This window comes from Acomys minous (genome assembly GCF_964271855.1).
Source record: "Acomys minous genome assembly, chromosome: 3".
Lineage (NCBI taxonomy): Eukaryota > Metazoa > Chordata > Mammalia > Rodentia > Muridae > Acomys > Acomys minous.
Window position 1 is genome coordinate 67,554,433 of NC_140485.1, and position 22,877 is coordinate 67,577,309.

General features: G+C 50.8%; 1 protein-coding gene across 5 annotated transcripts in view; it reads right to left on the reverse strand.

Moving 5' to 3' along the window:
• SLC9A8 (solute carrier family 9 member A8) overlaps positions 1-22,877 on the reverse strand; it is a 49,719-nt gene that overhangs the window by 3,451 nt on the left and 23,391 nt on the right. For all 5 annotated transcript variants that reach the window (XM_084777177.1, XM_084777176.1, XM_084777178.1 and 2 more), the window contains 8 exons: positions 18,647-18,790; positions 14,494-14,632; positions 12,202-12,307; positions 8,520-8,636; positions 6,270-6,352; positions 4,591-4,702; positions 1,809-2,029; positions 158-304 (listed from right to left, as the gene is read on the reverse strand). In XM_084777177.1, the coding sequence (XP_084633303.1) occupies positions 158-304; positions 1,809-2,029; positions 4,591-4,702; positions 6,270-6,352; positions 8,520-8,636; positions 12,202-12,307; positions 14,494-14,632; positions 18,647-18,790 (1,069 nt within the window). The remainder of the gene's footprint in view (positions 1-157; positions 305-1,808; positions 2,030-4,590; positions 4,703-6,269; positions 6,353-8,519; positions 8,637-12,201; positions 12,308-14,493; positions 14,633-18,646; positions 18,791-22,877) is intronic.

Genomic DNA, 22,877 nt, shown 5'->3' on the forward strand with positions numbered 1-22,877 from the left:
AGAAAGCCAAACCATGTTAAACACCTTCTGCGGTGTGTGTGGAAGGAAAGGCGGCAGGGGTGGAGCTGGGCTGCTCACAGCCTTCAGCAGCTGCTCCCCTCCCCGCCCCTCGCTCCCGCAGCTCTGAGGGGAGGAACCAGATCCATGACACACTCACCTCCTGTGTCAGCCGCCGTGTGAAGAAGGGGTTCAGGTACTTGGCATCCAGCCACATGAAGCCTTTGAGGTCCTGCTGTCTGATGTAGTGAGCTTCGTATTCCTCCTCGGTGAGCTCAGACAGGTGTTCTGACTCGATGGCATTGCCCTGTAGAACAGAGAAGGCAGTGTCAGTAGGCACTACCCTGGGAGCCACTCTGCCTTCCTGCCACCTGCATACAGGTGGTCACAGGCACAGACTATTTTAGGCCCCCAAAGCCTACTCTTTGCAGGAAGGCCCAATGGCAACAAGATTTAAACATAAGAGTCTCCAAAGTTGCACAGCCCTGCTGGCCTGGGCCTGCAGTGCAGAGGGAAATGGAAATGCCTAGTCAAGCTCTGAGGTTCGAGAGCCACAACTGCAATTTCTGCACATGTGACAAGCCTGCAGTGCTGCTGCTGCTGCTCTTAAGACCTGGGTTGACCGAGTAGTCTGCCCATCTGCACAAGTCTCACATCTGTAACTCCCAGCCCTCGGGAGGTGGAGACAACAAGACTGCAAGGCAGCTGGAGCTACAACAAGTCTGCTTTAGTCTACAGAGTGAGCCCGTCTCAAAAAGCAGGAGTGGGCTGGAAAGACGCCTCAGGGGTTCAGAATGCTTGCTGCTTTTCCAGATGACCCGAGTTCAGTTCCCAGCGCCTGAGTTAGCTGGCTCATAAATGCTTATAGCTCCAGCTCTGGAGGATCTAATGCTCTCTTCTTGCGTTCATGGGCGCGTGTGTGTACACACATACACACACACACACACACACACACACACACACACACACACACACACTTTTAAAAAGGAAACAAAAACAAAACAAAACAAAACAAAAAACCAGAGCATAATACACCTAGCAAGCTGGTCAGCTAGGAGAGGCTGGGAGGAAGGCCTCTGAGCATGAGAAGGACCTGCAGTGAGGTTCCTGGAGGAGAGGCCCTGACTCCCAAGTACATCTTAAACAGGAAGACTAGAGGACACTGCATCTCAGGAATGTGAGGAGGGGATGGGATGGGGGTACAAAAAGATGGATCAGGAGTCAGAGGAGGGAGCCATGGCAAGGTGGTCGGAGCCTGAGAGTAGCCTGGCAGCAGGAGGTGGCTCGTGTGAAGTAGAGGCGGACAGGAGGGCACAAGAAACTGAAGCTTCCAGTGTGGCTGACCCCTGACCACTTCTAGCCCTAAACCACAACCCTTCTGCCTTTGAGGATGCCACCATGCTCAGAGCCTGAGCTCACAGTTCCCACAAGCCACCATCCTCTTGGCCTCTATCAAATGTAAATGCACACCAAGGGATGCCAAATTTGAAAGCTCCTGCTCCCTGACCTGGGTTTCTGGCTCAGTTCCTGGCGGCAGAGGTACCCAGGAGTCCTACACAGGACCAGGCTCTACTTCAGAAGTCCTGAGCTGCAGATGACATCAGCTCTCGGCGACTGTGGCTTCAGCAGGTCACAAGGCTGGCGCACACCCTACCCCCAAAGACCCATGCTTCAGCAGCCAGGTCCTGCACCTGTTCTCAGGCCTGCACTGCCGACCCTGAGGTAAGCAAACGCAGATGCAAGCACCAACCCCCAAGAAGCCTGACCTGACTTCTCTGGAAAACAGGCACCAGGACCCGCAGCACACTCACCATCTTCTCGGTCTTGCTGAGGTTGACATCCTTCTTGCTCCTTCGTCGCGCCCGGGCGTCCTCGATGTCCACAAGGCGGATGAGGGGCATGGTGCTGCCACCCAGCAGCAAGATGGTGAAGAGCACAATGACGATGGTGGTGGTGCCAATGAGCTGACGCTTCTCCATGGGCTCCAGGCCCAGGTGCAGACTCAGCGCGTAGGGGATGGCCCCACGAAGGCCTGGCAACGGCAAACGGGGATTCAGAGCCATGCAAGAAAGAGGAGAAGCCGAGAGAGAAGGAAGTGGCCCCAGGGAGGCTTTAGTGCCTCACCATTAATAGTGGGACCTGGATCTGACAGGAGGGGCCCAGGATGGGGGCAGGTGGCAGGAGACCAGGTGCAAGTCCCTTGCATGTTCTGTAAGAACTGGTTCCAGGCAAGATGACTACAGCCATGCTGCTGTGTAGCAGGTGTATTTGGGGACCCATCATCTGTCATATAACAGCTATGGTGGCTGAGTCCTCCCTGGGTGCCCCAGGCCACCAATTAGGTACTCTGTGCAGTTAGTGCTGCCTGCCACAGAAAGCTGCCTAGTAGGTGCTACCACTCTCCACAGCACACAGGTGAGGAGGGACCAGGCTGGAGAAGAAACGTCCTGCTCAGGCCCACATTGCAGACACAGACAGCAGTAAGGGTGTGGTGTGTCTATCTTTGGAGCTTGCTGGCAATAATCAAGTGAGGGTAAGGAGGACAGAGCTGAGAAACGCTTGATCTGCAGCACACACACAGAGCAGGGGATCCCAAGCCCTGCCTGCAGGCACTCCCAGAACAGCTAGGAGAGGCAGTAAACACCACTCAATCCAGAAGGATCACTGGGAACAGACACCACAACGGGGTGGCTCAGACACGTGCCCGACAGCATCTGGCTGCTGCAGCAGTCACCTGAGGTGGTAGCAAGGCCAGAGTGGGTGGGATCCAGAGACATAAGCAGGGGTAGTAGCTACAGCAGAGTAGCTTCTCCAAATCCACAAGGGTCACAGGATGAGGGTACCGGACAAGTGTGATAAGCTTAGCGTGCACACGTGCCCAGCCAGTGCCAGGGATGGGGCTGTATATGCCAACCCACGAGGCTGCTATCCATGAAAGGGAGGGGGCAAGCCAAGCAGCAGGCAGACAGTGGACTTGAGCCTAAGGAACTTGTGGCCCATGGCTCCCACAGATAGAGAGGAGTAGGAACTGGGTTCCAGAGAAGGGCTGATTTGAAGAGCTGGATGGACAGAATGGCCAGACCAGGAAGAGCTCCCAGGACCATCAGCCACAGGTTCATAAGAAGATGGGGCCAGGTCCTAGGATGCCCCTGTCTGAGATCAGTGTTGGAAGCGCTGGGTGGGAGACTAGGGAGCCTGAAGCTGGGGCTGAAGCCAGCACAGCAGAAGGGGCAGGAATAGAGAAAAACGAGGACAGGGTGAAGAGCTGGGAGTAGGTGGGGCTGGGTGGGCAGCACTGGTTCTTACTGGGAGGAACTCTGTTTAAATGATGGCAATTCCAGCACTTGGGAGGCCAAGACAAGAAGGATGGCTGCAAGTTCAAACCAGGTCTACACTTCAAATTCAGGTCAGCCAGGTTGGAATCAAGCTAAAAATCCTCTTGCCCTGTTCGCTCAAGTAGCTGGCGTTACAGTTAAGTGCTAATGTACTTGGCTCACAGTTTTCACTTTAAGGCCTTTTTGTTTGTTTTTGTTGCTCTTGTTTTCTTCTCTCTGAGACAGGGTTTCTCTGTGTCCTCCCTGGCTGTCCTGGAACTCAGTCTGTAGACCAGGCTGGCCTCAAATTCACAGAGATCCACCTGCCTCTGCCGCCTGAGTGCTGGGATTAAGGGTGTGCGCCACCACCACCTAGCTAATTAAGGCCTTTTTGAAGGAAAAGCATTATGAGGCAAATGGAGTGGACATTATGAAGAGTGCTGCTGTAGTCCAGCCCACATGGAAATACTTCAGTTATATTTATTTTAATTGTATTTTTTGAGACAGGGTCTCACTGTGTAGCTCTGGCTGGCCAGGAACTCACTATGAAGAGCAGGGCTGGCCTTGAATTCACAGAGCTCTTGCTTGCTTCTGCTGGGATCCAAGGCACATGCTGCCACACTTGGCTAATGAAACTTAAATAGGAATATAGAAAGTTAAAGATCCTAAAGGACACTGGGCGTGATGGCACACACCTTTAATCCCAGCACTGGAGAGGCAGAGGCAGGTGGATCTCTGAGTTTGAGGCCAGCCTGGTCTATAGAGTGAGTTCCAGGACAGCCAGGACTGTTACATAGAGAGACCCAGTCTTGAAAAACCAAACCAAACTAAAACCAAAACCAACACATGCACACACATACACACAGAAAGGAAGAAAACAGAAGAAAAAAGAAAAGTACTACTAGAGTTGAAGATTGACAAAACTATCTCCAGAGGTATGATTGATAAGCAGGAGAAATAACCTGTGTCACATGGCGGAGGACAACAACTGGGTCAAGGAGCCAAGTACCAAGTGCTCACCTAGCATGAGAGGCCCTGGGTCAAATCCCCATCCTTAGTACCATACCACACCATACACACAGGCCTGCCAGGGGTCCTGGCTCTGCCTCCAAGGGTCCCTGGATACTAGGCATGACCTTTGCTCTCCTGGAACCTGAGTGTCCTCACCCCAGAGAGAGAAAAGGGCTACCCACTCCACGGTGCTGCCTGATGGAGCCTGGCTTCCCAGGCACCCCTGCACACAAGCCCAGGCCCAGGCCTACCCCCCACTGCCACTCACCACTGAACCACATGATGAACATCATCTTGGGGGTGATTTTGTGATCTCGGAAGAAGTTCAGCAGGTAGGACAGAGGGAAGATGTTGACAGCTCTGCCAAACAGTACCAGCACCTGTCAATATCAATGTGCTCAGGAATCCATTGCTAACCATTCCAGCTAACACCAGTGTAACACACCTGTCTAAGGCAGCCTTGCCCTCAGTCAAACATGTGTGCTGCTGCCCTGGCTCTGTGCGGATGAAGCTTTGGTTTGACCTTTCAAAAAATATATTTATTTATTATGTATACAGTGCTCTGCCTGCATGTGTGCCTGAATGCCAGAAGAGGGTACCAGATCTCATTGTAGATAGTTGTGAGCCACCATGTAGTTGCTGGGAATTGAACTCAGGACCTCTGGAGGAGCAGCTCTGTCTTACATGCTAGAAGAGAAGAGACTAGCAAGCTGTAGTCACACAGCCCCAGAACAGAGGTGAGCACTACTAAGCTCCCAGCAGTATCTAGAGTTCAGCCAAGGGACAATCAGGACTCCATAAAGGGGTGGGCTCAGGCTAATTTTTTCCTACTGGGGGCACTTTGGAGTCAGAGGCTACAGCAGACAGGCATCTCTGCCTCTGCTCTGGGGTCTGGCTCCTTGGAGCAAGGAGAGTGGGCTAAGGGAGGCCCACCCAAAAGCACAAAGGTGGTTCAGGTCCTGGGCCTGTTTAGGGCAAAGTCCCGGAAAAGGCTTCTTAGCTTTAACCAACTGCAGCTCCATGGGGTGGGGGAGTAGCTGGGGGCCGAGCATCAGCTTGTGCACAAGGCCCTGGTTTGGATCCAGAACTCAAAAAAGCACATTTCTGTGAACGGCCTTCCCCTGGCTTTCCCTGAGACCTGCACCTACATTCACAGGGCAGAACTGATGCAGGGAGGCAGCCCTCTGAAGGGAAGTCAGTCACAATGGGGATGGAGAAAGGGCTCCAGAGCACCCAAGAGAATTGGGATCTCTTGCAGCTGATCACATTTCTCCTTCCCTTTATTGAAACAGGTTCTGCTGTGCAAGCCTACACTGTTCTTGAACTCGCCATGTAGTTAAAACCTTTTATTGCCTTTTTTGAGACAAGATCTTACTGTGTAGCCCTGGGTGGTCTGGAACTTGCTACACAGAGCAGGGTGGCCTTGGACTTACAGAGATCTACGCATGCGTGTCACCACCGCCACCCAGCTGTCCAGTCCTTAGACTCTTGCTCCACCTGCTTCCACCTCCCAAGTGCTGGGTCATAGGCACCCACTGCCATTTCCTGCGTGTAAACAGTGTACTGTTTAAAGGAAACCATACCACCCAAGGACACTGAAAACGGATGGTGTCCAGATCCTTTTTGTTTGTTTGTTTGTTTGTTTGTTTTTCAAGACAGGGTCTCTCTGTGTAGCCTTGGCTGTCCTGGACTCCCTTTGTAGACCAGGCTGGCCTCAAACTCACAGAGATCCATGTGCCTCTACCTCCCAGAGTGCCGGGATCACAGGTGTATGCCACCAGGCCTGGCTATGTCTGGGATCTTTCAAACAAAAGAAACTGTCACCAAAAGCATGTCTCTGTAGCTTCTGACTCTGAACTGTTAGCATTAATTACATAAATACTTCCAGACCATGTAGCTGCTATTCTATAAATAAGCCATTCAATAAAAAACAAGAAAAATACTTACTATGCACCAGATGACAAAGGAAATTTCAAACTTGTGAGGGAAACTAAAAATGGACAGGCCAAGAAATGCAAACACACATGTTTCTGAAAGAAACCAAAGAAATGGATTATTCATCTCAGTTCCTTTCTTACAATCCATAGTAACTTATGCAAGTATCCCCAAAGCCACACCAACAGCCATGTGGTAAGACTTTGTACTCAGTCTTCTTTTGGGAGGTCAGGGGATGCATGGGTTGAGACAGGCTTTTGCTGTTTGGCCCAGGCTTGCCTTGAATGCAGTCAGAGTGCTGGGATTGCATGGTGAGCCACCACGCTGGCTTTCTTCCTTCCTATCACATAGGCAGTGAGACCCTGCTACTAACAATGTCCAAACATGGGGAGTCAGCTGTCAGGTCCTGCATGCAAATAAACAGCTCCCACTAGTGCATTGGCTGAACACTCATCAGTTAGGGCCTTGTGTGGTAGCAAAGTGGCAAAAATTCTGAGCACGCGACTGTCGGTGTCACATGACAAATGAGAAAGGGGTCCTTTAGTTAACTCCTAGTAGGTTCAAGAACCAGCTAACGAGCAGGCAGATTTCTGTGAGTTTAAGGCCAGCCTGATCTACAAAGGGAGTTCAGGACAGCCAAGGCTACACAGAGAAACCCTGTCTCAAAAAACAAAAGTACAGAAGAGACAGCTAATCCACAGGGCTTGCAGGAAAGACCCATTTTCAGACTGGGCTGTACTTGGTGTGCAAGCAGTTACTTGTGTGTGCTGAAAACAGCACCTCACAAATTTCCAGGCTCCTGATGAAATTATGGGGCCCAAAAGAGTCCAGTATCTAAGGAGACAGGGACTGCATTTTAAAAAGTGAACATAAGCTGCTGAGGCTGTTTAGATCCCTCAGCAGGGTTTGCAGTGGCTTGTGCATTCCTCACTGTGGCCCACAGCGGGGCGCTCGGCCTTCCACTCCCTGAGGAGCCTTCTTACTGGATACTTGACCCCCCCAAGCTCGTACATTCAGATCTTCTCCACTCATCCCTGGCACAGGGATGTGTGGTCAACTTAACCCATCCTTTCAGGGTGGCCACATAAGCTACTTCTGGCAATGCAAGCTCCATCAGAACAGCCAGGTGCACTGGCGAAACTTCTCATGGTGGAGCTGGTCAAGACAGGGTGTGTCTGGTGAATTCCCACAGATGCTGTGCTAGCGCTTCAGAGGAAACGTGTGACCACACAAGCTCCAAAACTAAACGCTGGCTGGGAAGCTGGTCTGGGTGCAGGACAGAAGCTGAGGGAGGTGCTGCTCTCCGCTCCCTGCCCTGTGAGCGCCGGGCTAGAACCTTTGGCTGAGGCTCTCTGGTAAGAGCTGTGGGTCAAATGACCACCAGGCACGAGGGTCTGTCTTCTAGCTTGCTCTCTGGCAATGTTCTTCCTAGCCTGCCCTGCACCCTGGCTCCAAAGTGAAACAGGGCCCCTCAACACCAGGGGATGCTCAGGTTGCAGCTGAGGCCTAGCCCAGGTTTTGTGTGTGTGGTTTAAAGGGATGGCTAAAGGTGATAACTTCACTCAGGTGTGAACAGGAGTGGGTTCAAGGGAAGATGAAGGAGAAGAAAGATCCAACTGTCACTGCTTGACAGAAAGACCTCATGTCAGCCCAGGGGGTGTAGTTCCGGAGTTCTTCTGGTACTAGGACACCCTCACTTACAAACTCACAGTGCTGTGCCAGGCAGTGGTACGCACACCTTTAATCCCAGCACTCGGGAGGCAGAGGCAGGCGGATCACTGTGAGTTCGAGTCCACCCTGGTCTACAAAGTGAGTCCAGGACAGCCAAGGCTACACAGAGAAACCCTGTCTTGAAAAAACAAAAAACCAAAACCAAAACCCAACCAAACCCCCAAAAAACAAAACAAAACAAAAAACCACTTCACAGTACCCCTAGCTGGAAAGCTCTTGAAACTTTACCCTGAGACCCCAGCACTGAGGTGGGAGTCATCTAGCCATCCTCAGCATCATTTTCAACAAGTGTCTGTGGATATCCCCACATTATACACCTGCGGTGTTTAGCAGCAGTTCTACTCTGGGCTGTAAACTGCAGCCACCAAACATCCATCTCTTAGGTGTTTTACGTCTTTTATGGAATCACAAAGCCAGAGGAGACAGACCTAGAGGTAGGGGCACAGTACTGGCTTGGACTTGGAAGGATTCTGGGAATCCTGCTGCCAGGGAAAAAATCCTAGCGTACACCCAGTCAGGGATGGAACTCACCGCACAGGAAGGCCACGGTCCGGAGGGTCTGCTGCATGAGGATCTGGGTGACTGGGGAGAGGTTATGGTGTGTGTAGTGTGACATCACAATGCCAGAAAACAGGATAGCCATGATGCCTGGAGAGAGGCAGAGGGCAACACATGACATAGAGCACAGGGGCAGATGTGCAAATCACACATCACTTCCCCAAATTCCCCAAACCCCAAATATTAGGGGTTTAAGAAAATGCAAGGGGCTGGAAAGATAATTCAGAGGTAAAGAGCACTGGCCACTCTCCCGGAGGACCCACATTTGGTTCCTAGCACCTACAAGGCACCTTTCAACTATGTGTGACTCAATTCTAGAGGATTCTACTTCCTCTTCTGGCTTCCATGAGCACCAGGTACGCAGTATACAGAATACACATTCAGGCAAAACACCCACACACGAGAAAAGAGATTACAGGGAGATGGCCGCAGCTTCAGTTGGTAGGCAGAGTGCTCTGGGTCCCTCCCTACAAGGGCATAAGCCAGATGTGATGGCACACACATCTGTAATCCCAGATGTCAGAAGACCAGAAGTTGGCTAAATACCAAGTTTTGAGGCTAGCCTGGGCTACATGAAACTCTGGCTTGAAACGAGGAGACAAAGAAAGTGAGAAAGAAGGGGTTGGGGTGGGAACAGAGGGGGGCGGGGAGAGAGGGGGAGAGAAGGGGCGACTGGGAGTGTGGGTGGAAACACAATCTTAGGCCTTCCAGAAGCTACAGAGAAATGGCCAGGGAAGCTCCTCTCTCTGCCAGCTGATGACACTGGCCAGGTGGCTTCCTCTCAGCTGTAAGTGGTGTAGTCCCTACTCCCACAACAGCTGGGGTGAGTGGAAGATGAGCTGTGAGAACTAAGCATCACAGTACCAGGCTCAATAGCTGTGTGGAGTGTCGCTGTACACCTGGAGTGTCACTGTACACCTGGAGTGTCGCTGTACACCTGGAGTGTCGCTGTACACCTGGAGTGTCGCTGCACACCTGGAGTGTCGCTGCACACCTGGAGTGTCGCTGCACACCTGGAGTGTCGCTGCACACCTGGAGTGTCGCTGCACACCTGGAGTGTCGCTGCACACCTGGAGTGTCGCTGTACACCTGGAGTGTCGCTGTACACCTGGAGTGTCACTGTACATTTCCCCTTAGCTTATAGGCGGAGATGAGAAGCTAGTGTTGTATTTATGGGTAAAAAGCCCAAGAATTGGGTGTAAAGGGTAGGGCCATTGAACAGACCTTTAATGTTTCTCGGTATTTGATCCCATTGTGAACCCCAAGATTGTGAACTGTAAAAACCTGTGTGTAATTGTGGAGTGGCTCAGCCCAAGCGCACACCTTTAATCCAAAAGCTTTCTGTAAACAATTCAATAAAGTTAACACTAGGTCAAGAGGCAGAGCAAGGAAACAGCTGACAGGAATTAAACAGATAGGGACACTGAGAGAAGGGTATTTAAGACACTGAGGAGGAGAAGAAAGGGCTTTGGCTTTTTCCTTCTGGGACATGAGCTGACTAGAAGAAAGGCTTTTTCTTCCTGGGATGTGAGCTAAGTAGGAAGGTCAGCTGGGTGCTTTCTCTGCCTCTCTGAGGTAGTAAACTTTCACTCCGCATCTGGCTACTAAGTCGTGGGTTTTTGTTTTGTTTTTCCTGGCTACCAAGTCTTTACTGGTAAAATTGAAGGTTTGGAATTTTTTTGTTTGTTTGGTTTTTGTTTTGTTTTGTTTTTGGAGACAGGGTTTCTCTGTGTAGTCATGGCTGTCCTAGACTCACTGACCTCAAACTCACAGCGATCCACTTGCCTCTGCCTCCGGAGTGCTGGGATGAAAAGTGTGCGCCATCACACCCAGCTAAACAACACTTTAAAATACTCTCACTCACCAGATGTGGTGGTGCATGCCTGTAACCCCAGCACTTGGGGAGGCAGAGGCAGGCCTGGTCTGCACAGCTAGTGCAGGACAGCCAGGATTACACAGAGAAACCCTGTCTTGAGAAACAAGCAAATCAAACCAAAAAACAATAAAAATACTCTCACTTTCATTTCCCCGTAGTCAGACCAAGAGTGAGCTGTTACTCAGAAGGTAACTGAATTCCCCAGGGCTTCTCCCCACCAGTGCCTGGCAGCAGCTCTCCTTGCCACTTGGAGGCTCCACACAGGTTCTTTTTATCAGAGGCCCATCTAGGCAGAAGAAGTTGAAGTTTTTCTCCTATTCCTGGAGAGAGCATTAAATCTGGCCCGGCTGTAAAAATAAAAATTTTGCAAAAAAAAAAATTTTGCTTTGCAACATTTCGGCGTTTGCTCCTGGTAGCCCACATGGTAGCTAGCAACCATCCACAAGTCCCAGGCACTCATGTGGTGCACAATCTAGCCAGGCACTGGTGGTATGCCTTTAGTCCCAGCACTTGGGAAGCAGGCAGGTGAGTCTGTGATCAGTTTCAGGACTGTCAGAGCTTCATAACAGACCCTGTTCTCAAAAAACAACATAAAAAGTCTAAAAAAAAAAAATTACAAAAAAGTGACAGCAGGCAGGGGTGCAGCTTTGGTAAGCTGCCTGTTGAGTACACACGAGGCCCTGGCCCTGCTGCCCAGGACTGTAGTAGCAACTACCAGCAAGAAGCACACAGACTAGGAGGAAGGGCTCTCTGGTCCTCCAGGCTCACAGCGCTGGCTTAGATACGGACCATCAACACGCTTCTCATCTTGATGGGATGCTAACCCAAATGGCTGTCAAGCTACAATGACATCATCAGCCAGAGTAGCATTCCAGCCATCCCACAGAGGGGCTGCTGTGATTGGCAGGAGGGACTGTGAAGACCTGCTCCAGAGAGCAAAGGCTCCGGGGCAGCTGGGATCTGTCCCAGGACAGCAGTGCTCAGCTTCAGCAGGGGGCAGTCTAGGCAGAGTGGCCAAGGTACACTGACCCAGCTGGTAAGAAAACCAAGAACATCTGATGTGGGAGAGGCCCAGTGGCTGCCAAGACCAATGCACAGCTCTTCATCAGCAGATGCAACCAAGCTGGGCAGGCCCATCTCCACTTCTGAGATGATGGAAATATGTTTTTCTTTTGTTTTGTTTTTTGTTTTTCAAGACAGGGCGTGTGCCACCATGCCCAGCTGGAAATGTTTCTTACCAGAAACTCCTAAACATCTGATGAGAGTGATTGATGCGAATGTTTACATTTCTTTTGTGTTTACTATTCCTCTGTGTGGATACTGAGGTTGACCAACAGCTTGTGTACTTTGTGCACTTGACTCCTAATGCTGGAAATGGTGGTGGTGGTGGTGGTGGTGGTGGTGTGTGGGTGTGTACAGCTTTAGGAGTTGGTTTTCACCTTCCACTATGGAGATTCAGTCTTGGTGGCAAATGCCTTCACCTGCTGAACTGTTTCAGGAGCTTGATTTTGCATCTGAGGCAGGAACTCATGTAGCTAACCTCCAAATGTTATGTCCAAGGGTCAGCTTGAACTCCTGACCCTTCTGCCTGCACCCCAACCCCTTACCCGCACTGGGCAGTGTACCTACTCTTCCTCAGCCTCAGGGTTTCCTGTGATAAAACTGGGGCCATCACAGCATCTTTGTCTCTGCCAAGAGACAGCAACTCACATGACAAAACCTCTCCCACCCGTCCAAACCCTGAGCCGTGGTCACAGCATGCCGGGCACTGTCTCTTACCTGAGAGCGAGATCCCTTCTGCCAGCCCATATGGCAGGTAAGCAAAAATGATCATCATGCCGAACTCCAGGGAAGGCGTCTTCCTCAGGTCAATGTGCTTCAGCACGTGGCACAGGGGTCAAGGAAGAAGAGCAGGAGTGCTGGATGGGGGTGTGGCAAGACCCAGAGACCAGTGGCACAAAAGATGCTGACTGTGACATGGTTACACTGGGAAAGTTCTCACTACAAATTTCTCTTCTTTTTAGAAATGAGGAAGACATTGAGAAATGCTGACTTAGAGCGCTGGGGCTGCAGACACAGGTCACTGGACTCAGTGCCTGCTGAAAGGCCTGTCTTCCTGCCCATGCAGAGCAGCACACTCATGCCCCTGGAGACAGAGGCTCCCATGTACCTGCCTCATTACAGTCCACGCTCCCTGAAGGCAGCCAATTCGCCTCCAACATATCCCTGTCCCCACCTCCCTGCCGCCGCCGTTCTTTTATTCTCTGCCCCTTCTTCCACCTCCTTCTTCTCTCTCAGACAGAATCTTGCTATACAGCCCTGCTGGCCTCAAACTGGGGAATCCTCCTGCTTCGGTCTCCCGAATGCTAGGATTACAGGTGTGTATCACTATCTCTGACATACTTTTGGTTTTCTTCTTTTAAAAAAAAAATATGTTAGCCAGGCATGGTGGCACACGCCTATAATCCCAGTACTCAGGGAGACAGAGGCAGGAAGATGGCTGTGAATTCCAGGCCTGCCTGATTTACAAAGTCCAGGACAGCCAAGGCTACACAGAGAAACCCTGCCTCAAACAACAACAACAACAACATTTATAGTCTATGTGTGTGTGTTTTGCCTGCATGTCTGTGCACCACATATGTAACAGGGCCCACAGAGGTCAGAAGACGCGACTGAGCCTCTGGAACTGGAGTTTCAGGGGGTTGTAGACTGTCATGGAGGTACTTGGAACTGAATCTGGATCCTCTGTAAGAGCAGACAGTGCTCTTAACTGCTGAGCCTGGAGGAAATGCTGCACTGACAGAGTCTCCCTTATCCTGCGTATTGGCACAAAGCTGTCAACAGACTGCATCAGCCTTCAGCCTCTGGCCAGAGGAACAGCCCAAATGTCACCGGATAGAGGGAAACATACGTGGAACTGGGGAAGAGTGTTCCAGCTATCTGAGGGACAAACTGCTCCAGAAGGGCCACGAGGCCTGAGAGCTGCAGAACCCACTGGAGTCTGTCCTATTTCTAAATGATAAATTGTCACCAGCAGCAAGAGCCACACTGCTGCTTTAAGGAACTATCCACTAGTTAGCAGTACATACAGTGCAAACAACATGACGGCACGCCTCTGAAAGCCTTTCCATCCCTCCATAGGAACTCTCTCCAGAGGAGGCTTTCACAGCTCCACACCTTTGGGCTAGAGATGCCTCTGTGGTTAAGGCCCACCCCCACTGAGTTCAGTTGCTAGTACCCACATCAAACAACTCACAACTGCTTTTTTTGGTTTGGTTTTTTTCTTAAATCAGAGCCTCGCTCCATAGCCTTGGATGTCCCGGAACTTAGTATGTAGCCTAGGATGGCCTCAAACTCAGAGATAGAAGGGATTAAAGCCCTGGGCACCACACCCCTTCCCAACTCCTAATAGCTGTGGCTCCGGGGATCTTCTGGCCTCTTTGGGCTCTGCACACACATGGACATACCCTCTCTCCAGTAAAAAATAAATCTAAAACATCCTACAGTTCCTAAGAAACTTCTCTGTTTTCTGGATGTGAAAACCAAGGCAGTGATGGAATGCTGTCATCTGCACCTAGTTCACATCCTCCAGCAGAATGCTACATCAAACCTGCCATCCAACAGTGTGGTTCTGCAAACGGCATCCTTGCCATTTTCCCAGCACTCGGGAGGCAGAAGCAGGTGGATGAGAATCTCTGTGAACTCAGGCCAACTTAGTCCATATAGTGAGTTCCAGGACAGCTAGGGCTATGTAGAGACCCTGTCTAAAAAAGAAAGAAAAAAAGGAAAGAGAGAAAGAAAATGGCGTCCTGGAGTGTGACAGGCAAGCCTGTCATCTCAGAGAGACACCAAGCTCAAGGCCAGCCTTGAGAAATATAAGTGGCCTGACACTTCAGAGGTTAAATATGAGTCCTTAGGCTTAAAACGTTTTCCAAACCACAGCTCAGCACAAAAAAACTTCCTTTAAACAAAACTTTACATTAAAATTGGGCCCTCAAGGAAGTGGAGAAAACAGTGAGTAAAGTCCTAAGTCTGATCCCTGTGCCTTGTGCTCCCATGCTAAAAGGATATCAATGCTGAAATCAAGCCAGTCAGTGTGCCAAGTGCTGCGGAGCCAAAGAACATTTTGAGGAAGTAGTCAAGAGCCTGTGAGAAGGTTTGCCACCCACTGACATCCGACATGTGTTTTCTTGTTAGACCTTCAGCAGTGCTAGGAAAGAAAAAAGAAAAGTTCAAAGTGCACCTTAGAATCAGCTGAGCATCATTTACTGCCTCTCCCAGAATTCCCTTTCCTGCCATTCAACCCACCCACTACTCGAGACTTTTTTTTTTTAGACAGGGTTTCTCTCTGTAGCCTTGGCTGTTCTAGACTCAGTTTGTAGAACAGGCTGGCCTCGAATTCACAGAGGCCTCTGACTTCCAAGTGCTGGGATTACAGGCATGTGCTGCCACACCTGGCTTCTCCTGGAGATTTCTATGGTCACTACTTGTTCAGCCTCTGAGGTGGTTCTGAGGCTCAGAGGAGAGGGCAAAGGCTATTTCCAGAAGCTGCCCTGGACACTGAGGGGGAAGGGTGAGGAGCCATGAAAATGGGGCGGGCATCTAACTCAGACCAGGTTAGGGGCAATCTAGTAAGGTTCCTGAGGCAGCACAGGCTAGGCTTCCATTTAGGATACAGGGGTCTCCGCATGAAGACATATAAGAGGCCTCTCAGGCTGAGGGAAGAGTGCCCAGTGCATGGAGGAGTCGGGTCGGGGAGGATGTGGAGAGCAGCAGCCAGTGCAGGGCCCACTGATGATGGAAGAGTCAGTGGCTCACCCTGAGGCCTCAGCTGCCAGCTGCTGAGCACAGGAGTCCTACTGTAGAGCTCCAGCTGGGGCTCTGGCAGGAAGTCAGGGTGGTTGGAGGCTAGGGAGGGAGTCAGAGCTTTAGGCTAAGAGGGGCACTCAGGGAGCCCTGAGAGGAGCTGGAAGTTGCTCCCTTTCACTGTGCCAGCAAAGCAGCTGTGGGAGGCAGGTCAACAGCCGCTTTGTCCCCAAAGACAAGAGCTCTCTTAAAAAGAGCTGCTCTTGATAAGTCAGACTCGCAAAGGGCCTCCTGCTCTCCGACCTGGATCCATCCTTCTCCCCTCTAAGGATGCCCAGATCTGTCTTCCAGCCGGATCTGCATCAGTAGCTGAAATGGTCCCCCTAAAACACACTTGCCAAGATACCAGCTGCTCTAAAGTGTCAGCACAACCCTCACCTCTCTACTTAGTCTCTCCCCTCTGTGGTGGCCTACATGGGCACTGACGTGTCCCAGCAGGTCTTTCCTGGCTCTGTTAACTCACCTGTCCCTTAGGACAGTCCCCTCCTTCCCTGAGCTGGTCACAGAGGCCAAGCCATTTCCAGGTCCCTATGGGCCAGCTTCTCCTTCAGAGCATGGGCTGGCTACAGTGGGGCTCTCTCCATCCAGCCCAGCTCAGCCTATCAGACACTCAGTGCGTGCCTATGGAACCAGCTGACAGAGCTATGAACTATCCGGCTTCACTAACTGTACACCTGAAAGAATGCTGTCTGATGAAGGGCAGCTTGGCCAGGTGACCTCGAATGGCTCGTGAGTTTCACAGGCTAGAGGAACATGAGACGGTTCCAAGAGGTCTCACAGATAAAAAAGGTCCTCAGGGACCAAGACGGTCCAGAAGACAGAGGTACCTGAGGGTCAACTGCTGAAAAACGTGTTCTGAGTTCCAAACAAACAACAAACAACAAAAACAAAAAAAATGAAAGAAAGAAAAAGAAAAGAGAAAAGGGGACCAGCCTACTATCCCTGTTCTTCTGCTTCTGTCTGAAATGCTCACTGGCTTTCAGACCTGGGCATAAGACAGCCTTCTGGAATCATCCATGGCATTCCTGCCCCCCTCTCACATTTTACTTGTCTTTGGCCCACTCTGGACAAAGTCAAATCCAGCTGGAATCTGACTAGCCCAGGTAATGGAGGTGGCCCATTCTGCATGTATGCAATCCAGAGCCACCTGCAGGGCTGCCCTGGGTGGCCTCCAAAGCCACTCTTCCAGTAGATGTGTAATAATGACATCTTTTCCTATTTAAAAAAAATTTTTTTTTTTAAATTTTGGTAGCTGTGTTGCAGAGGCCAGGGAAAGCTGACATTCTCCTAGTGACAGATTTTCTTCAAAGATAACAGGCAAAGCAACTGAGTTCCACCCCTAACCATGGAAACAGCTCATGCCTTCACCTCCAAGTAGGCAATCCCTCATCACAACATTATCATGTGCATCACGAGACGAAGGCAAACCCCAGAGCTGAGGAGCTTCTAGGATATAATGTTATGTTGACTTAGGGTCCCATGTAGCCCAGGCTGGCCTCAAACTCCAGTAGTGGAGGCTGATCTCTAACTTTCGATGCTCTTGCCTCTATTTCCCAAGGGCTGGGATTACAGATGGGTGCTGTCCAGTTGTATGTGGTTCTGTGGATTGAGCCCAGGGCTTTGTACATGATGGGAAAACACTGTTCCAACTAAGTTAAACTTTCAAGTAATACCTTACAGAAGAAGAACAGTTGCTGTCAATGCTAGAAAGGCCTTTGTGGTGGTTTGATAGAAACGGCCCCCACAGACTCAGGTGTTTGAATGCTTGGCCATAGGGAACGGCACTGTTAGAGCTGTGGCCTTGTTAGAGGAAGTGTGTCACTGTGGGGATGTGGGGATCTCTTATGCTCCTAACTCAAGCTCTGCCCACTGTGGCACACTGTCTCCTGCTGCTGCCTGTGGATCAAGATGTAGAACTGTCAGCTCCTTCTCCAGCTGCCATGCTTCCCGCTGTGACAATAGACTAAACCTCTGACATTGAGCCAGCCCCAGTGAATGTTCTCCTTTACAGGAGCTGCTGTGGTCATAGCGTCTCGTCACAGCAATGGAACCATAACTAAGACAGCCTTCCATCACGATGCTCAACCATTTCCTAACTAAAACTACAGGTTTTTACCAAGAGAAAGCCAGTGTGAGGACAGTGGACAAACATGTCAGTGAATCCAAAGAGATTCCCTGTAAATAATGTTACCTGAGACAATTTAATCAACTGTGCTCATCGGAAAAGTTACAGCCTAATGTTGGGGTGTCAGCCCACCCAAGCACAGCACCCATGTGCTGGCAGCAAACTGCTATCTACAATTACCCTGAGAGAAAAGACCCACACATCAGGATCACATGGAGACAGCCTAGGCTGGCCTCAAATTTTCTATGTAGCCAAGGATCACCTTGAACTCGTTTTTTTTTTGTCTGTTTGTTTTTGTTTTTTTTTGAGGGGGGGGCAATCTTTATTATTCAGCCCTAGTTGAACTAGTTCTTTAGGCTGGCCTAGAACACACAGTGATCCACCTTCCTCTGCCTCCCAAGTGCTGGGATTAAAGGTTTGTGTCACCACCTCACAGCTAAATAAATGCATATTTGTTTTAAATGAAAAAACCTAAAACAACAACAACAAAAACAAAAAACCCAAAAAAACAATGTTGCAGCTTCCAAAGCACCTTTCCCACAGCAGTGCCCTCAGGTCTGTCTGTGCTGCGTCTTCCCTCCCTCAGCTGTGGACGTGAAGGTGCCAGGTATCAACTGCTGACTGACGGCAGGGCCTATCTGCCCTGTCTCTGTGAAGCTGGACATGGCACCAGAGTCTTACAGGGAGAGCAAACCCTCAACACTGGCCCAGGTTGCATTCACTAACCCAGCACTGCTTCCTGAACACTAATCTCTCACGCGGATGACACAAGTCACCCACCGGAGCATACCCCAGACCCACTGCAAAAGAGGCTATAAAGTGGGACCTGAGAATGTCGCCTCTGAGAAGCCCTTAGAAAATGAGAAACAAGCCAGGTGTGGTGGCGCACGCCTTAAATCCCAGCAATCGGGAGGCAAGAGGCAGGCAGATCTCTGTGAGTTCGAGGCCAGCCTGGTCTACAAAGTGAGTCTAGGACAGCCAAGGCTACACAAAGAAACCCTTTATCGAAAATCCAAAACAAAAACAAAAACAAAAACAAAAAAAAGAAAAAAGAGAAACAAAGAGGTCAGAAAACAGACACAATCCCTGTAGCAGACTGGCTGAGACATACTCCTGTGGCACAGACCCCATGTTAAAATGGCAAGATGCAAACAGACAGTACTGAGCCGCTCACACAGGACCTGCATACTGACACGGGTGTGCTGCCAGAACCTTCCACTCTCTTCTACTTACTTGGTGAGGACAATGGAGACTGCATCGTTGAGAATGCTTTCTCCAAACACCAGCATGTTGAGCACGGGGTCCACGTGCAGTGCATTGAAAATTGCAATAGTTGCTACTGGGTCGACTGCAGATATCAGGGAGCCAAATGCAAAACTGCAAGGAGAGAAGCAAGGGCAGAGTCTGTGAAGCTCGGTGTTGGGCCCACAGAGCTGCACTTCAGATGTGATGCTGAGATGGCAGCTGAAGGGCCAACAGAGAGGGTGTGCTTCCCTACTCATCCCTGCCTCGTATGGGAGCAGAGAGGCCCAGTCACAGTGTTGAGTGTGCCTGGCTTCCCAGTAGCAGCCCTGCACTCTGTTCTAGCTAATGCGGCACAGAAATCTGCTTACCCTAGGATGCACTGCCAAGTTTTCTTGGCCAGAAATTCCTATAAACTATTGGCTTTGACCTCTGCTCTGCCATCAGGTCATTTGTGCCAATTGTGACCAACCCTGGCCTCTACTCAGATTTGTAACACCAAAGAACATGTCAAAAGCCAGCGGCCAAGGAAGGATACAGCCTGGGCCCTCAGGTCTCACAGGCAGCACTGGGTCATGAGGTCCACTGCCGCCAGTACTGGCCACCTGCCTAAGCTTACCAGCAAGTATCTCCTTAGCACATGGGCACATGCCCCAAGCCCCTTCCCACTGACTGTCTAGCTCAGAGCCAGTGCTGCTGACCTGGAGGGCAGGTGTAGCAGGAAGCAGAGCCCAGGCCAGCTTAGAAAACGGCACTGTGCGCTGGGCGGGAAGGCTTGGTAAGTATGCTCAAGGCCCTTGGTTTGAGCCCAAGCATCATAGACCAGGCTTCGGGGTACACACTTGTAACCCCAGCACAAGGTGTAGTTGAAGGGGTGAGGAGCTGATGGTCACCTTCAGCTACACAGCAAGTTCCAGGCCAGCCTGAGCTATGAGCGGAAGCGTGACCAGCAGGAGGAGGTGGGACTGGATTCCTCTGGTGGCGTCACTGAGTAGCTCTACACACTTGCTGTTGGTGGGAGGAAGCCCATGAAGCAGGCCAGTCACCCCTCACCCTAACCCCCAATTACCAATCCATACGGTGGCAGCTCCTGGAGAGATGCGGGCAAGAGTCTGAGGCAGCCAGGAGAGAACCAGACCCCACAGGATGCCCACTTGCTGTTCTAAAACTCTGCCTTCCTCAAAGGTGGCCAATATACTTCCCCAGATGCCTATTGCCCTCTCTACTGTGTTCTCAGGATCTGTGCTGGGCACAGGACACAGCCACAGATAAAAGATAGGTCGTCAGGTAGAGAAGAGGAATGAGGGAAGCAGCTCCACACAGCAGCCAGGTGCAAGGCCCTCAGGGCCACCGAGACCCAGGGCCAGACTCCTGCTCTCCACCCTGATGACCCACAGTAACATCAAGGAAGATTAATGGCTCAATTGTGTCCTAAAAGGGCAGTGGGCTGTGCTTTGCAGAGGTTTTGCATAGAGTGCATCAGGCAGACAGCCTCCCAACTCCTTGTCCGGCAACCACAGCCTGTGGAAGCTAGCTGTCCTACACCTTCTATCCTTATGCAGCAAGGGGCTCCAGGGGTGGGCACAGCACACATGCTTGGACTAGCTTTATTAGGTCACTGGGAGCAGACTGACCCTTGGTGAGGAGTGCCTGGAGCTGTCTGTGCTCCATATGAGGTAAGCAAGTGGGAGTGGACACTAGCAAGGGGAAAGCTGGTCTGAGGCCCCTGAGCAGAACGTGTCCTGGAGGGTGCTAAGCTAGGGCTGTCATGCGTGAGACACTTCAGCCTTGAGCCAACAACCTTTTCTGTTGTTGCCTTAGAGCCTTCCTACTGGGCTGAAGCTACACAGTGAGAAGCTGGCCAAGGCACTTTCTTATGGTTCCAGCATCAGGATCAGGGCCCACAGACATGCATGGAAAGGGACGGACAGAGGGAACGCTAACACAGATGCTGGTGATGCAGCTGAGGAGGTGCTGCAGGCTGCACACTGTCTCCATGTCGATGTCACACCTCAATTGGCTGGGGTCTTTCTGACCATGAGCCTGAGGCTTCAGGAGGCCTGGCCAGCAGTGGTTCCACATTCATGGCCAGGACCCAAAGCACCTGGCTCAAGCTAAAAATGTGTTCCTTTATTCTCTCCCTCAAAAGTTAGTATTACCGCTGGGTGTGGTGGCGCACACCTTTAATCCCAGCACTCACGGAGGCAGAGGCAGGTGGATCTCTGTGAGTTCAAGGCCAGCCTGGTCTACAAACGCTGTGCAGGACAGCCAAGGCTACACAGAAAAACCGTATCTTGAAAAAACAAAAAGTATTACTAGCAAAATGTGGAAAGAGAGACAGGACTATAGGACTTGGAGGAACAGGGACATGCAAAAGGAAAAAAGAAAAAAAAACAAACAGAAAATAAAAACAAAGAAACAAAGAGAAAAGTGTGCACTGATGAGGTGCTACAGCTGCTCAGGGCAAACCCTCACCAGCAGAAGTATCTGTGGCTGGGTCTATGCCACCAGCCATGCCTGTGTCCTCTGGAGTACAGAAGCCTCAATGGGCCGCCTGGGGGAGTGTGGGGAAAGTGGTGTCATTGACACTCAAAAAATGGAGCAATGGGCTGGGTGTGGCACACCATTACTGCGAGCAAGTGGGAGGCAGAGGGAGAGGCAGAGATAGAAACAGGCAGAGCTCCATGAGTTCAAGGCCAGCCTTCTGTATAGAGATTTCCAGGGCAGCCAGGGCTACATAGTGAGACCCACCTTGTCTCAAAAAACAAGCTACAAAACCGAAGCAAGGTATGGTGGTAGGCGTTTATAATCCCAGCATTTGGAAGGTAAGGAAGGAGGATCAGAAATAAGGTTCAAGAGTCGCCTGGTCTAAGAGAGCTACCAACCATGGCAGCCACAAAAACCACCCAAAAAGAAGCCAAGTGAAACAAAACTGGAAAAATCCCCATAATCACCCGCAGACTTGGTTTTTTAAATGACACATTTGTGTGCATGTAGGGAAAAGGGCGCTCTCTGCCTCTTGGTTGAGAACAAGTGCAGACACATTGTTTTAAAGCAGAGCAACAGCACACACATACAACATCTGCCTCACACGTGAGATCCTGGGCTCCATCCCCAGCATAAGAAAAGCTTTTAGGGCTGGAGAGATGGCTCAGCGGTTAAAAGCACCAGCTGCTCTTCCAAAGGTCCTGAGTTCAGTTCCCAGCAACCACATGGTGGGTCACAACCATCTATAATGAGATCTGGTGTCCTCTTCTGGCCTGCAAGTGTACATGCAGGTAGAACACTGACTACTTAATAAATAAGTGAATTTTTAAAAAGAAAGAAAGGAAAAAAAAGCTTTTTAACTATCCAGTAATTGCAGGCCACATGCCCACACAACAATCCAGAGCAGCTGTGATTGCTGTCCCCCTCAGCAGTACTTGCCTGTGACCACTGTCAAACCACCATTGCCTTGGCAGCTTTCCTGGTAGGGCTCTGCTGCCCTGGACAGCACGCTCCACCCTACAGATAGCGCTCCAACAGAAAGGGCGCATCTGCACAGGGTGAGGCTGGCTGGGGCTCTCTCCGCTGAATGTGGGGCTATTGGCTTTGAGTCCATGCAGACACTGATCAACACTGTGCTTCTTCCCGCGCATGCCCCCACCCCCCACCCCGAGCAGGCAGGAAGCAACCCCTTAATATCAAGGGTGCTGAGGCACTTCCCTCCGTACAGCACACCTAGAAAACACCAGGTACTGGTTTTGTGGTACTTCGGGCTCCTGTAGGAAGGAGGGGACTCAGGATGCTTGTCTATGTATCCAACTTTCTGAGCTGTTCACACGGCTAAAATCTCAACACTTGGAAGGCTGAGGCAGGAGGATTGCCTCAAGCTTGGGGCCAGCCTAGGCTATACACTAAGTTCTAGAGCTATCTGGGCCACAGAGTTAAGACACTGTCACAAAAAAGCAAAACTTTTTTTTTTTTTAATACAAAAAACCCTCCAATATTCCTGCCTGGGGAGAGTAAGGAGTGGGCACTGTGGATCAAGCTTCTCAGTGGCCCATTTCTCATCAACACTTCAGGGGTTCTAGTCCAAGGTGCTACCCTGTAGCTAAAGCCTGACATTTCAGTTCTCAGGACCCACTTGGAGTGGAGTCCCTAGCCCTTTTCCTCAGCTTCCCACTGGCCACAGGACAGGCACTGAGAGTGGACACAGGAGAGTAAGGTCGGTACTGCAGAC